Source organism: Hyla sarda, chromosome 5, assembly GCF_029499605.1.
Source record: "Hyla sarda isolate aHylSar1 chromosome 5, aHylSar1.hap1, whole genome shotgun sequence".
Classification (NCBI taxonomy): domain Eukaryota; kingdom Metazoa; phylum Chordata; class Amphibia; order Anura; family Hylidae; genus Hyla; species Hyla sarda.
In genome coordinates, this window is record NC_079193.1 from 44481164 (window position 1) to 44496310 (window position 15147).

The following is a 15147-nucleotide window of genomic DNA, read 5'->3' on the forward strand; positions in this document are numbered from 1 at the left end:
AGACCTTGGGGGCCATTCAACTGGCCCACGACAACCAATCCACTTCCCAGGAAACTGTTCATCTAGGAATGCTCAGACCTGGCACGTTCCCTGAGGTTTTTCCAGCAAGATGGTGCACCACTACATTATGGGTGTCAGGTCCGAGCATTCCTAGATGAACAGTTTTTCTTGTGAAATTCCCAATAAGTTTGATGTGTCACATGACCATCTTCCTATTGAAAAAACAAAAGTTGGATTCAAAATGGCCGCCATGGTCACCACCCATCTTGAAAAGTTTCCCCTCTCACATATACTAATGTGCCACAAACAGGACGTTAATATCACCAACCATTCCCATTTTATTAGGGTGTATCCATATAAATGGCCCACCCTGTATAATCGACCCCTTGCTGGTCGTGATGTGACTATTTAGCAAGATTATCAATTAATATCATGCATTGGTCAGGAATTTATCATGTGTGACTTTTCAGTTTGTTGCGTCTTTTGTCGAAACTGCTGAGGCGCAAATCTACATCAGCTCTGACTTGGCTTACAGAACGAACTGCAAACAGCATTATTAAAAAGTCGCACATTTTGTCGCACGGGATAAAATGTTGCACGAAAAGTCGCAGAGGAATCACAATAAAAAGTGGAGTACTGATGTAAGAAATTTGATCACCACCAGATTTATTACGTGCAATGCATCATGTAATTCATTTGGTGCAGGTACACGGTCAAACTCCTCCTCCTCCTCCTCCTCTTTTCGGTATAGGTACATGATCTACAACCAGAAAGCATAAATCTCTTTCTCCATGCCTGGCCTATAGGAAATGTTTTGGTACAGGGTGGGGGTCAGTTTTCCTTTTTCTAATTGTGTAACAGTGATTATTCATTCTGGACTTTATATCCCAGGTTGTTTCCCCAACATATACTGTATTACAAGGGCACCATAGTACATAAACAACCCAGGTGGTGTCACATGTAAAATAAAAATGTATATAAAAGGCCTTACCGGTCGAGGGGTGAAAAAACATACTCCCCTTATTCATGATTGGGCAGTTTACGTCCTCTGTATATTCAGAAAAGTCTGTCTATTAGTGCTTTTAAGAAAAATATCAGTATTTACACTATAGTTGGCCTTCTATAAGACATAAGAGTGGTAACTTTAATGCTGGGATCTGTCACCTATATCCCACTTTTTCTTTCTTTTTTTTATACTTGATCTATAGGAATAAGATTTAACCCTATATCTTGATCTATAGGAATAAGATTTAACCCTATATCTTGAAATATTTCATATAAGTAAACATCCCAGCACATATAGGCATATGAACACATCCCTCTACAAGGACCTGACTCCATTATGATGTCATTGTTAGGTCACTCACTATACTACCACCTCCATCTTGTGACGGTGACTCCACTCACTTTCCTCCTTACCACACGGACAGACACAATGAAGCTTCTGGTGCTCTTACAAGTTACCGCCATTCTTCTGTGTCAGTTGGATCATGGCGCTCTTTTTCCTCACCATAGAAGTAAGTACGCAAATATAGAACTATTCTTAGGCCGGCGTCACCCATTGCAGTTCTTGGGCCAAAGTCAGATGTGAATCCGACAAGAAGAAGAAGTGTATGTCCTTCCTTTATCTACAATTCCCTTTGGTTCCACTTTTTGAGCTTTAGCTCAAAGGACTGAATTAATTAAAAAAAAATAAAAAGATAGAAACGCTGTGTGAAATCCTCCCTTAAGGCTGTTTCACATGTAACTTTTTGTGACCATTTTTCATTCATTCATTCTTTTTTGTTATGCTCTTATGTTTTTTGCTCTTATACAGGAATGTGTTTGATTTTTTGTAAGGTAAATTTCACACACAGCTTTTTGTGGTCATTTGGGGCGAGATTTATCAAAATTTGTGCAGAGGAAAGGTTGACCAGTTGTCCATAGCAACCAATCAGATTGCTTCTTTCATTTCTCAGGGGCCTTTTAAAAAATGAAAGAAGTGATCTGATTGGTTGCTATGGGCAACTGGCCAACTTTTTCTTTGCACAGGTTTTGATAAATCTCCCCCATGTTTCTTTAATTGAGCCAAAGTCAGAAGTGTATTCAAAGGCATGGGAAATGTAAAGGAAGAACTTACACCTGTCCTTCCTGCTGGATCCACTTCTGTCTTTCTCTCAAAGAATGGCAGTGGCATTTTTTCCATAAAATATTGAGGAAAAGGGGTGCAGTTGCCCATAGCAACCATTTACAGTGCTTCTACTTTCATTTTCAAAAAGGCCTCTGAAAAATAAAATAAACCATCTGGTTGCTATGGCAACTCCATAATTTTTCCTCTACCCAGGTTTTCAAAAATCTCCCTCTAGAGTGTGAAACCCCCTGTAATAGAGAATGGGGACCTACCTGTCTCAGTCTCTGTCCACACTGCATTCTGTATATACATTTTGCATATATTTGTGGAGAGTGCATCGGTCTTATTACATACAGAGGGTATTAAAAAGATTTTCCACTACTATATAGTGCAGTGGTCTTCAACCTGCAGACCTTCAGATGTTGCAAAACTACAACTCCCAGCATGTCCGGACAGCCGTTGGCTGTCCGGGCATGCTGGGAGTTGTAGTTTTGCAACATCTGGAGATCTGCAGGTTGGAGACCACTGATATAGGGGACACTGTGGGGTTTCCCTTAATCTCAAGAATGGAGGTCCCAAAGCTCCAGTCAAAATGGAGTAGCAGTCACACTTACGCACTGCCACTCCATCTATTGTCTACAGGCACTGCCAGAGATAGCTACATACCGTACTTGGCTATCTTAGCCATTTGTTAGTGGCAATACACAAGTGTGACCACCAATCTATTTCAAAGGGAGCTTCAGGATCCCTAATCTCAGGATTATGGGGGTCCCATCACATAAACCTCCTGCGATTTTATACAATTATCCCCTATCCTGTGGGTAGAGGAAGAGTTTTAATGGAAGGACAACCCCCTTTTACAAAAGTACTTACACCTACCCAATGTGAACAGGTGTAATTGCAATTAAGCCAACAATTTGCCTCTAAAATAGACAAGAAAACTGCTTTACCACTAATGATAAATTCTCCTCACAGTCTCTACCCCTCTAGCATGTGGAGATCGACCTTTGGCAGGCCAGGAATTTGGCTCACGCATTGTTGGTGGAAAAGATGCCCTACCTGGGTCCTGGCCATGGTTAGTCAGTATCCAGCAAGCCATAGACGAGGATCATTTTGTGCACGTGTGCGGAGGCTCCATCTTGAATGATAAATGGATTCTAACAGCTGCCCACTGCTTCAAGAACCAAGCTGAGTAAGGCATCCCCTCACTATCTCTGTTACCATTGAATCACCTGCTTCTTAGGTTATGTCTAGATTTATACACTGAAGATTGGTATAGGCTTGATGTATAGGCTATGTGCTGACCCAGCAAGGAAGGAGTTAATTAGTGCTGCCGAGCAGCAATAGTCAACTCCTAGGAGCTATATAAATTATACAGCCATCTATATGGCTGTATAATGTATACAGTTAAGAGAGTGATACTTACCATGTAATCACTGGTCCGGACCTCTTCTTGTGTAACCCCACCTCTAGTGATCATGTTACGAGGGGCCGAGCTACACAAGAAGTGGCCTGAACCAGTCAAGACACATCTAAACAAGTGTTTTCAAAAAGTGTGCCTACAGCTGTTGCAAAACTACAATTCTCAGCATGCCCAGACAGCTTTTAGTTTAATTTATTCTCCCTCAGGGTTTAGGTAGGAAGACCAGGTAACACCAGGTACTTAGTTATATATTGTATATGTTTGCTAATATAATCAAATATCTTTCTTAATTCCTATTGTTTCAGCTCTGTGTTCTCTTGGAGACTGGTGTTTGGAGGCCATAAGCTGTCAGTGTCTGGCCCTGAAGTTCAGATTCGGGCCATATCCAAAAAGATAGAACATGAGAATTATGACCCGGACACAGAACGCAATGACATTGCGCTGCTTTCTATAGATCGTCCCATCTCTTACAATGAACACATTCAACCAGCGTGCCTTCCTCCGAAAACTGCACAAGTTCCACTCATGACCGATTGCTATATTGCCGGCTGGGGTGTTCTGGAAGAAGAAGGTATATATATATATATATATATATATATATATATATATATATATATATATATATATAATTTTAAATCAGGATTATGACTGTTCTGTATATTTGAATTTTACTATTTATCTTTTATAGAGGGTTTCTTGGACTTTTAGACTGATGGGCTATCCTCAGGATAGACCTGAGGAAAATCCAGAATAATCCTTTAAGTGTACGGTCACATGGGCGAGTTGCCCACGTGTATCCCGCTGCAGGTTTGAGCTGCGGGTGGGTGTTCTCCGGCAGATTTTCTGCAGTGGAAATTCCTCTGCAACTCAAACCCGCAGCAGGAAGCTTGCGGATAAACTGTACTTGTGAACGTATCCTTAACCAGTATCTAAAATTTTATATGTACTTTGAATTGTTATAACAGGGGAGATCTGACTGACAGACAGAATAACCCTCATCTATTATCCAGGGCAGAGTGTGACTTCAGAGAATGTCACTTTTTACTGATTACTTTTACTTGGATGCATTTACATGGACGGCCTAATAATTTCAATAGGCCCGTTGTAATACCTATTATAATACCTATATATTAAATATGCAGAATATCTCCTTAACCTCATTACAATATACAGCAGTGTCCTATTCCTAAGCCTCATACAAGTACCTGGGCTAAATTTCCTCTATATTTTGTCCTATCTAATGAAAACCAACAGGATATAAATGTCATAGAGGGAAGGATTCCCGGTTTAGGGCGCACTCAGCTACAATGTAAGAGCAGATCTATCCATGGCAGATTGGGGCCCATTCATCTACAGATTCTTTTAAACATGGCCAATATTTCATCTGACAATACAACAGTAACCTTCTGCTACATATGGGGAGTCTAAAGGTGCCCATTTACCTTATACTAAAGTCATCCAAACCTGCAGCTGTTCTGAACATTCCGGTGTATGAGGAGATCAAGAGAGATAACTGTAGGACACGTCTACCCACCTCAAAGTCTGGGCAAAATTCTCATAACTTATAATGTTTCCTTTGCAGCCACAGAACCATCGGATATTCTTCAGGAAGCCCGTGTAGACCTGATTTCTACAAAGCGTTGCAATAGCACGGCATGGTATAATGGCGCTGTGGGTGTCTACAACCTATGTGCAGGTTATGAGAAAGGAGGCATTGATAGTTGTCAGGTGACTATAGTGTGATGAAATGCAGCCATATGTAAAAAAATAACCTTCAGGTATTTGTACTGATATATTTTCTGTTCTGTCCTATAGGGTGACAGCGGGGGACCACTGATGTGCAAGGAGCCTAAGGCTCGAACCTACTCAGTGGTGGGTATAACCAGTTGGGGATCAGGCTGTGCACAGGCACAAAGCCCAGGGATTTACACCTCTACCCAATACTTTCTCAACTGGATCATGGACAAAACTGAGTCCAACCCGACCGCTAAGAAGCGCAAGCTTGGATAAGTCACCGATAAATAGACACTATGTTTTGCATGTCAGTAACACCTTGAACATGTTTACTTCAAAATAATAAAAATTACTGCAAACATATTACTTGGTATTTTTCAATGTAACGATAAGCAGATTTTACACATATTGCACATATGCATATAAGTTTTGATAACCTTCCTAGTTGTGTGATAGCAGCGAAGTAAAAAATGTGTACAAGTGACATGCATCTGCCTTGTAAACATAGTGTTCGTGAATATTCGGGGTTTCATCAAACACGCATTATATCTTCCTAGTTATGTGACAGCAGCAAACTAAAAAGTGTATGCAAGTGACACTCATCTGTCTTGTAAACACAGTGGACCTCTTCCGAGTACATTTTGTAGGGATTTAAATGTCGCATGAATTGTGCGCCAGAATTTCCAACAAAAAAATCCCCAAAACCCTCCTAGCTCTCCACTTTTACTAGGAAAAAATAAAAAAAAAGGAGAAAAGGGGGCGTTTTCCATGTTCCAAAAAAAAAAAAAAAAAAAAACATTTTCGCAAAAAAAACTACAAATTTATTAATGTTCCCACATAAAATGTGGTGGATTAGAGCTCTGGAAAAATCGACAGCTCGGAGCAGTTATTAAAAAAAGCAAAACGAAGAGAAAATCTCAAAGTACATTATATACCGTATTTTTCGCCATATAAGACGCTCCGGCATATAAGACGCACCCAATTTTAAAGGAGGAAAATCTAGAAAAAAAGATTCTGAACCAAATACTGTAGTAAAATATTTTATATCAGTATAGTTCCCCCACAATAGTTGGCAGTATAGTTCCCCCACAATAGTTGGCAGTATAGTTCCCCCACAATGGTAGGCAGCTCCTCCCCCCACAATAGTTGGCAGTATAGTTCCCCCACAACAGTAGGCAGCTCCTTCCCCCTCCCCCCCACAATGATTGGCAGTATAGTTCCCCCACAATAGTTGGCAGTATAGTTCCCCCACAATGGTAGGCAGCTCCTCCCCCCTCCCCCCCACAATGGTTGGCAGTATAGTTCCCCCACAATAGTTGGCTGTATAGTTCCCCCACAATGGTTGGCAGTATAGTTTCCCCACAATAGTTGGCAGTATAGTTCCCCCACAATGGTAGGCACTGGCCGCTCCCCCCCACAATAGTTGGCAGTATAGTTCCCCCACAATGGTAGGCAGCCCCCCCCCCTCCAAAATGGTAGGCAGCTCCCCACCCTCCACAATGGTTGGCAGTATAGTTCCCCCACAATGGTTGGCAGTATAGTTCCCCCACAATGGTTGGCAGTATAGTTCCCCCACAATGGTTGGCAGTATAGTTCCCCCACAATGGTTGGCAGTATAGTTCCCCCACAATGGTTGGCAGTATAGTTCCCCCAAAATGGTTGGCAGTATAGTTCCCCCACAATGGCTGGCAGTATAGTTCCCCCACAATGGTTGGCAGTATAGTTCCCCCACAATGGCTGGCAGTATAGTTCCCCCACAATGGCTGGCAGTATAGTTCCCCCCAATAGTAGGCAGCTCCCCCCCCACAGACATACAGCTTCCAGCCATATACAGTGTATGGCTGGAGGCTGTATCTCTGTGTGCTGCCCCCACAGTGATCCGGTCACTGCTCCTCTGGCCCAGTGTCACATCTACTGCTATGGCCTATGGACCATAGCAGTAGGTGCCGGGACCGGAGGAGCGGTGACCGGAACGCTGAAGATTACACACCGCCGGTCACTCACCAGGCCCCGGTCGGCGCGCGTCTTCCTCCGCTCCTCCGGCGCCTCTATGGTTGTACGCACGGGACGTCACTGAGGTCCCGTGCGTACAACCATAGAGAGGCGGAGGATCGCAGGAAGACCGCAGGAGGACCGGAGGAGGACGCGCATCGGCCGGGGAATGGTGAGTGACCCGCGGACATCCTTATGTCCCGAAAAGATTTTTCGGGACATAGGGATGTCCGGCATAGGAAAACCTATGATTTTATGTGCCCGGGCCGGCTTCTGTGTGCGGCTGCAGGCGGGGGCCGGCCAGAGCAGGTAAAAACTAATACTGTATATTAAAAACCAGGGGGCCTCCAGCTGTTGTGAAACTACAACTACCAGCATGCCCAGACAGCCTTTGCCGGTCCGGGCATGCTGGTAGTTGTAGTTTCAGAACAGCTGGAGGCCCCCTGGTTTTTAGTATACAGTTATTAGTAATTCACTTGCCCGGCACCCGGAACTGTATGTTCCAGGCGTAGGGCAATAAACCTAGCCGGTGTGAGGGGAAAAATTCACCGGCGGTCTCATGACTCACGAGGCTGCTGCGGGTGGGGAGCGGGTAGTCAGCGCTGTACCGCACCGCCGCAGCCTCTGTACTTACCGCTGACTTCCCGCTCTCGCCCGCAGCAGCCTCGGGCGTATATTCGCCGTATAAGACGCACCAACTTTTCCCCCCACGTTTTGGGGAAGAAAAAGTGCGTCTTATACGGCGAAAAATACGGTAATAGTAAATACTGTGGGAAAATACCTGTTGGAAAGAAAAACCCACAAGGAATACTATTCTCCACTCTTAGTAAATGAGGGTCTGGCCAGATTGAGAGCATCATGGACCTGGTGCTAAGAATTTTGATGGACCTACAAGTGGCTGCTACCCGACAGCTTGGTTAATTTCATCAAACACACTTTATATCCTTCTAGTTGGGTGATAGCAACAAACTAAAAAGTGTGTGAAAGTGTCGTGCATCTGCCCTGTAAACACAGTGTTCGTGAATATTATTGGTTTCATCAAACATGCATTATATTTTCCTGTTTGGGACATAGCAGTGCATTAAAAAGCATCCGCTCTCAACAGGCATTATCCTTCTAAAGCGACTGTACTTTTTTATTCTAGGTTTAGGGTCTATCCACACGTATAGTATCCTGCGCAGATTTGATGCGCTGGATTTGAAGCTGTGCTCAGTCATTCAGTTTACATTGTAATCTGCAGCAGAAAATCCTGCACATCAAATCTGCGTAGAATACTGTACATGTGAATAGACCATTAATCTAACGTGTCTTATACCTACCTGGTTGTAAAATAAAATGCAGTTCAAAGCGTTGAAAGTTAAAATTGACCATTAGGTAAGTGAAAATTCACCCCAAAAAGTTTAAAATAACATCGAAATCTATATATTACTGTGGTATGCCTCGGGGTGTGTAGGGTAGTTGGGGTGTTGCTGTAGTATATGAGGGGTTAATTTAACCCTTGTCACTCGTGACGCCAGGGTGAAGGTTAAAACTCTGTAGTAATGCTGGGCCTATCGCCACCCTTCCCAAGAGCGATAGGTGAGTGTAGAATAACGGATTGTCCACAACCGGTGCTGTTACGCCGAGCGCTCCGGGTCCCCGCTCCTCCCCGGAGCGCTCGCTACACTCTCCTCACTGCAGCGCTCCGGTCAGATCCACTGACCCGGGGCGCTGCGATACCGCCTCCAGCCGGGATGCGATTCGCGATGCGGGTGGCGCCCGCTCGCGATGCGCACCCCGGCTCCCGTACCTGACTGGCTCTCCGTCGGTCCTGTCCCGGCGCGCGCGGCCCCGCTCCCTAGGGCGCGCGCGCGCCGGGTCTTTGCGATTTAAAGGGCCACTGCGCCGCTGATTGGCGCAGTGGTTCCAATTAGTATGTTCACCTGTGCACTCCTTATTTATACCTCACTCCCCCTGCACTCCCTCGCCGGATCTTGTTGCCATTGTGCCAGTGAAAGCGTTTCCTTGTGTGTTCCTAGCCTGTGTTCCAGACCTCCTGCCGTTGCCCCTGACTACGATCCTTGCTGCCTGCCCCGACCTTCTGCTACGTCCGACCTTGCTTCTGTCTACTCCCTTGTACCGCGCCTATCTTCAGCAGTCAGAGAGGTTGAGCCGTTGCTAGTGGATACGACCTGGTCACTACCGCCGCAGCAAGACCATCCCGCTTTGCGGCGGGCTCTGGTGAAAACCAGTAGTGACTTAGAACCGATCCACTAGCACGGTCCACGCCAATCCCTCTCTGGCACAGAGGATCCACTACCTGCCAGCCGGCATCGTGACAGTAGATCCGGCCATGGATCCCGCTGAAGTTCCTCTGCCAGTTGTCGCTGACCTCACCACGGTGGTCGCCCAGCAGTCACAACAGATAGCGCAACAAGGCCAACAGCTGTCTCAACTGACCGTGATGCTACAGCAGCTACTACCACAGCTTCAGCAATCATCTCCTCCGCCAGCTCCTGCACCTCCTCCGCAGCGAGTGGCCGCTTCTGGACTACGACTATCCTTGCCGGATAAATTTGATGGGGACTCTAAGTTTTGCCGTGGCTTTCTTTCCCAATGTTCCGTGCACTTGGAGATGATGTCGGACCAGTTTCCTACTGAAAGGTCTAAGGTGGCTTTCGTAGTCAGCCTTCTGTCTGGAAAAGCTCTGTCATGGGCCACACCGCTCTGGGACCGCAATGACCCCGTCACTGCCTCTATACACTCCTTCTTCTCGGAAATTCGAAGTGTCTTTGAGGAACCTGCCCGAGCCTTCGTCTGCTGAGACTGCCCTGTTGAACCTGGTCCAGGGTAATTCTTCCGTTGGCGAGTACGCCGTACAATTCCGTACTCTTGCTTCAGAATTATCCTGGAATAATGAGGCCCTCTGCGCGACCTTTAAAAAAGGCCTATCCAGCAACATTAAAGATGTTCTGGCCGCACGAGAAATTCCTGCTAACCTACATGAACTCATTCATCTAGCCACTCGCATTGACATGCGTTTTTCCGAAAGGCGTCAGGAGCTCCGCCAGGATATGGACTTTGTTCGCACGAGGCGTTTTTTCTCCCCGGCTCCTCTCTCCTCTGGTCCCCTGCAATCCGTTCCTGTGCCTCCCGCCGTGGAGGCTATGCAGGTCGACCGGTCTCGCCTGACACCTCAAGAGAGGACACGACGCCGCATGGAGAATCTCTGCCTGTACTGTGCCAGTACCGAACACTTCCTGAAGGATTGTCCTATCCGTCCTCCCCGCCTGGAAAGACGTACGCTGACTCCGCACAAAGGTGAGACAGTCCTTGATGTCTACTCTGCTTCTCCACGTCTTACTGTGCCTGTGCGGATATCTGCCTCTGCCTTCTCCTTCTCTACTATGGCCTTCCTGGATTCCGGATCTGCAGGAAATTTTATTTTGGCCTCTCTCGTCAACAGGTTCAACATCCCGGTGACCAGTCTCGCCAGACCCCTCTACATCAATTGTGTAAACAATGAAAGATTGGACTGTACCATACGTTTCCGCACGGAGCCCCTTCTAATGTGCATCGGACCTCATCACGAGAAGATTGAATTTTTGGTCCTCCCCAATTGCACTTCCGAAATTCTCCTTGGACTACCCTGGCTTCAACTTCATTCCCCAACCCTGGATTGGTCCACTGGGGAGATCAAGAGTTGGGGGCCCTCTTGTTTCAAGGACTGCCTAAAACCGGTTCCCAGTACCCCTTGCCGTGACTCTGTGGTTCCTCCTGTAACCGGTCTCCCTAAGGCCTATATGGACTTTGCGGATGTTTTTTGCAAAAAACAAGCTGAGACTCTACCTCCTCACAGGCCTTATGATTGTCCTATTGACCTCCTCCCGGGCACTACTCCACCCCGGGGCAGAATTTATCCTCTGTCCGCCCCAGAGACTCTTGCCATGTCTGAATACATCCAGGAAAATTTAAAAAAGGGCTTTATCCGTAAATCCTCCTCTCCTGCCGGAGCCGGATTTTTCTTTGTGTCCAAAAAAGATGGCTCTCTACGTCCTTGCATTGACTACCGCGGTCTTAATAAAATCACGGTAAAGAACCGCTACCCCCTACCCCTCATCTTTGAACTCTTTGATCGCCTCCAAGGTGCCCACATCTTTACCAAACTGGACTTAAGAGGTGCTTATAATCTCATCCGCATCAGAGAGGGGGATGAATGGAAAACGGCATTTAACACTAGAGATGGACACTTTGAGTATCTGGTCATGCCCTTTGGCCTGTGCAACGCCCCTGCCGTCTTCCAAGACTTTGTTAATGAAATTTTTCGTGATCTCTTATACTCCTGTGTTGTTGTATATCTGGACGATATCCTGATTTTTTCTGCCAATCTAGAAGAACACCGCCAGCATGTCCGTATGGTTCTTCAGAGACTTCGTGACAATCAACTTTATGCCAAGATAGAGAAATGTCTGTTTGAATGCCAATCTCTTCCTTTCCTAGGATACTTGGTCTCTGGCCAGGGACTACAAATGGATCCAGACAAACTCTCTGCCGTCTTAGATTGGCCACGCCCCTCCGGACTCCGTGCTATCCAACGTTTTTTGGGGTTCGCCAATTATTACAGGCAATTTATTCCACATTTTTCTACCGTTGTGGCTCCTATCGTGGCTTTAACCAAAAAAAATGCCGATCCCAAGTCTTGGCCTCCTCAAGCGGAAGACGCCTTTAAACGGCTCAAGTCTGCCTTTTCTTCGGCTCCCGTGCTCTCCAGACCTGACCCATCTAAACCCTTCCTATTGGAGGTTGATGCCTCCTCTGTAGGAGCTGGAGCGGTCCTTCTACAAAAAAATTCTTCCGGGCATGCTGTTACTTGTGTTTTTTTTTCTAGGACCTTCTCTCCGGCGGAGAGGAACTACTCCATCGGGGATCGAGAGCTTCTAGCCATTAAATTAGCACTTGAGGAATGGAGGCATCTGCTGGAGGGATCAAGATTTCCAGTTATTATTTACACCGATCACAAGAACCTCTCCTACCTCCAGTCTGCCCAACGGCTGAATCCTCGCCAGGCCAGGTGGTCTCTGTTCTTTGCCCGATTTAATTTTGAAATTCACTTTCGGCCTGCCGATAAGAACATTAGGGCCGATGCTCTCTCTCGTTCCTCGGATGCTTCGGAAGTTGAACTCTCTCCGCAACACATCATTCCTCCTGACTGCTTGATTTCCACTTCTCCAGCCTCCATCAGGCAAACTCCTCCAGGAAAGACCTTCGTCTCTCCACGCCAACGCCTCGGAATCCTCAAATGGGGTCACTCCTCCCATCTCGCAGGTCATGCAGGCATCAAGAAATCTGTGCAACTCATCTCTCGCTTCTATTGGTGGCCGACTCTGGAGACGGATGTCGTGGACTTTGTGCGAGCCTGCACTGTCTGTGCCCGGGATAAGACTCCTCGCCAGAAGCCCGCTGGTTTTCTTCATCCTCTGCCTGTCCCCGAACAGCCTTGGTCTCTGATTGGTATGGATTTTATTACTGACTTACCCCCATCCCGTGGCAACACTGTTATTTGGGTGGTCGTTGATCGATTCTCCAAAATGGCACATTTCATCCCTCTTCCTGGTCTTCCTTCAGCGCCTCAGTTGGCTAAACAATTTTTTGTACACATTTTTCGTCTTCACGGGTTGCCCACACAGATCGTCTCGGATAGAGGCGTCCAATTCGTGTCAAAATTCTGGAGGGCTCTCTGTAAACAACTCAAGATTAAATTAAACTTTTCTTCTGCATATCATCCTCAATCCAATGGACAAGTAGAAAGAATTAACCAGGTCTTGGGTGATTATTTACGACATTTTGTTTCCTCCCGCCAGGATGATTGGGCAGATCTTCTACCATGGGCCGAATTCTCGTATAACTTCAGAGTCTCTGAATCTTCCTCCAAATCCCCATTTTTCGTGGTGTACGGCCGTCACCCTCTTCCCCCCCTCCCTACCCCCTTGCCCTCTGGTCTGCCCGCTGTGGATGAAATTTCTCGTGATCTTTCCACCATATGGAGAGAGACCCAAAATTCTCTCTTACAGGCTTCATCACACATGAAGAAGTTTGCGGATAAGAAAAGAAGAGCTCCTCCCATTTTTTCTCCTGGAGACAAGGTATGGCTCTCCGCTAAATATGTCCGCTTCCGTGTCCCTAGCTACAAGTTGGGACCACGCTATCTTGGTCCTTTCAAAATTTTGTGCCAGATTAATCCTGTTTCTTACAAACTTCTTCTTCCTCCTTCTCTTCGTATTCCTAATGCCTTTCACGTTTCTCTTCTTAAACCACTTATCATCAACCGTTTCTCTCCCAAACTTGTTTCCCCCACTCCTGTTTCCGGCTCCTCGGACATCTTCTCCGTCAAAGAGATTCTGGCATCCAAGAAGGTCAGAGGGAAAACTTTTTTTTTAGTTGATTGGGAGGGTTGTGGTCCAGAAGAGAGATCCTGGGAACTTGAGGACAATATTCTAGACAAAAGTCTGGTCCTCAGGTTCTCAGGCTCTAAGAAGAGGGGGAGACCCAAGGGGGGGGGTACTGTTACGCCGAGCGCTCCGGGTCCCCGCTCCTCCCCGGAGCGCTCGCTACACTCTCCTCACTGCAGCGCTCCGGTCAGATCCACTGACCCGGGGCGCTGCGATACCGCCTCCAGCCGGGATGCGATTCGCGATGCGGGTGGCGCCCGCTCGCGATGCGCACCCCGGCTCCCGTACCTGACTCGCTCTCCGTCGGTCCTGTCCCGGCGCGCGCGGCCCCGCTCCCTAGGGCGCGCGCGCGCCGGGTCTTTGCGATTTAAAGGGCCACTGCGCCGCTGATTGGCGCAGTGGTTCCAATTAGTATGTTCACCTGTGCACTCCTTATTTATACCTCACTCCCCCTGCACTCCCTCGCCGGATCTTGTTGCCATTGTGCCAGTGAAAGCGTTTCCTTGTGTGTTCCTAGCCTGTGTTCCAGACCTCCTGCCGTTGCCCCTGACTACGATCCTTGCTGCCTGCCCCGACCTTCTGCTACGTCCGACCTTGCTTCTGTCTACTCCCTTGTACCGCGCCTATCTTCAGCAGTCAGAGAGGTTGAGCCGTTGCTAGTGGATACGACCTGGTCACTACCGCCGCAGCAAGACCATCCCGCTTTGCGGCGGGCTCTGGTGAAAACCAGTAGTGACTTAGAACCGATCCACTAGCACGGTCCACGCCAATCCCTCTCTGGCACAGAGGATCCACTACCTGCCAGCCGGCATCGTGACAGGTGCTGAACTGAAAAACTTGTATAAACTTTACTGAAGATTTTCTGTACATGCAGTAACAGTAACAGTCCAGATAACAGAGTCTATATAAAGCACGGCAATGACTGACAGTTGGTTGGGACCGGTAATCTCTCTTTGGAGTAGGAGAATTGGATTGCGTAGATCCTCTGGATTTAGGGGTTGGTTTAGGTCCAGTGATCTTGCGAAGATTTTGGGGAATTGTAATAACTCACAATTTAGATTATGGCCGAGGCCGCAAGGCTTTGGCCTAGTGGTTGCCGATGACAGCTGCACAGATCCTACCTCATCAGCAGCCCACGAAAGAGAAAGATTAATGGCCGCAGCTCCCTTTTATGGGCAGAGGCTGAACCGTTTTAGATTGGTCCATGTCAGCTGTCACTCACCGTTACATAGGATTGTGGGTGATCACCTGACTAGAACCACCAAAAGTCCTTTAGCAAACCATAGAGCTCTGTGAACCAGGTAACATGACCTGCAGGTCCTGCGACGTTAACAAGGTAGGCATCTTCAATACACATATTTACACTTTTATTTACATGAATTTTAGCTAACTGAGGGGTGACGAGGGGTTAACTAAGGAAGAGGACCCCCACTGTTTCTAGGGACTCTGACTTTGGGGAC

General features: G+C 46.9%; 1 protein-coding gene across 1 annotated transcript; it reads left to right on the forward strand.

The window, feature by feature from the left end:
• The first annotated feature begins 730 nt into the window (after positions 1 to 730).
• Positions 731 to 5624, forward strand: LOC130273123 (acrosin-like). The gene is made up of 6 exons (XM_056519421.1): positions 731 to 751; positions 1359 to 1517; positions 3086 to 3302; positions 3839 to 4104; positions 5116 to 5261; positions 5349 to 5624. The coding sequence occupies exons 2-6, from the start codon at positions 1436 to 1438 to the stop codon at positions 5541 to 5543; spliced, it is 906 nt and encodes a 301-aa protein (XP_056375396.1). The 5' UTR covers positions 731 to 751; positions 1359 to 1435; the 3' UTR covers positions 5544 to 5624.
• Positions 5625 to 15147: the final 9523 nt, after the last annotated feature.

Coding starts and splice junctions, on each gene's coding strand:
- LOC130273123 (XM_056519421.1), top strand. CDS start 1,436: ATGAAGCTTCTGGTGCTCTTACAAGTTACCGCCATTCTTCTGTGTCAG. Junction 3,303..3,838: donor TGCTTCAAGAACCAAGCTGA/GTAAGGCATCCC, acceptor CTATTGTTTCAG/CTCTGTGTTCTCTTGGAGAC. Junction 5,262..5,348: donor GAGGCATTGATAGTTGTCAG/GTGACTATAGTG, acceptor TCTGTCCTATAG/GGTGACAGCGGGGGACCACT.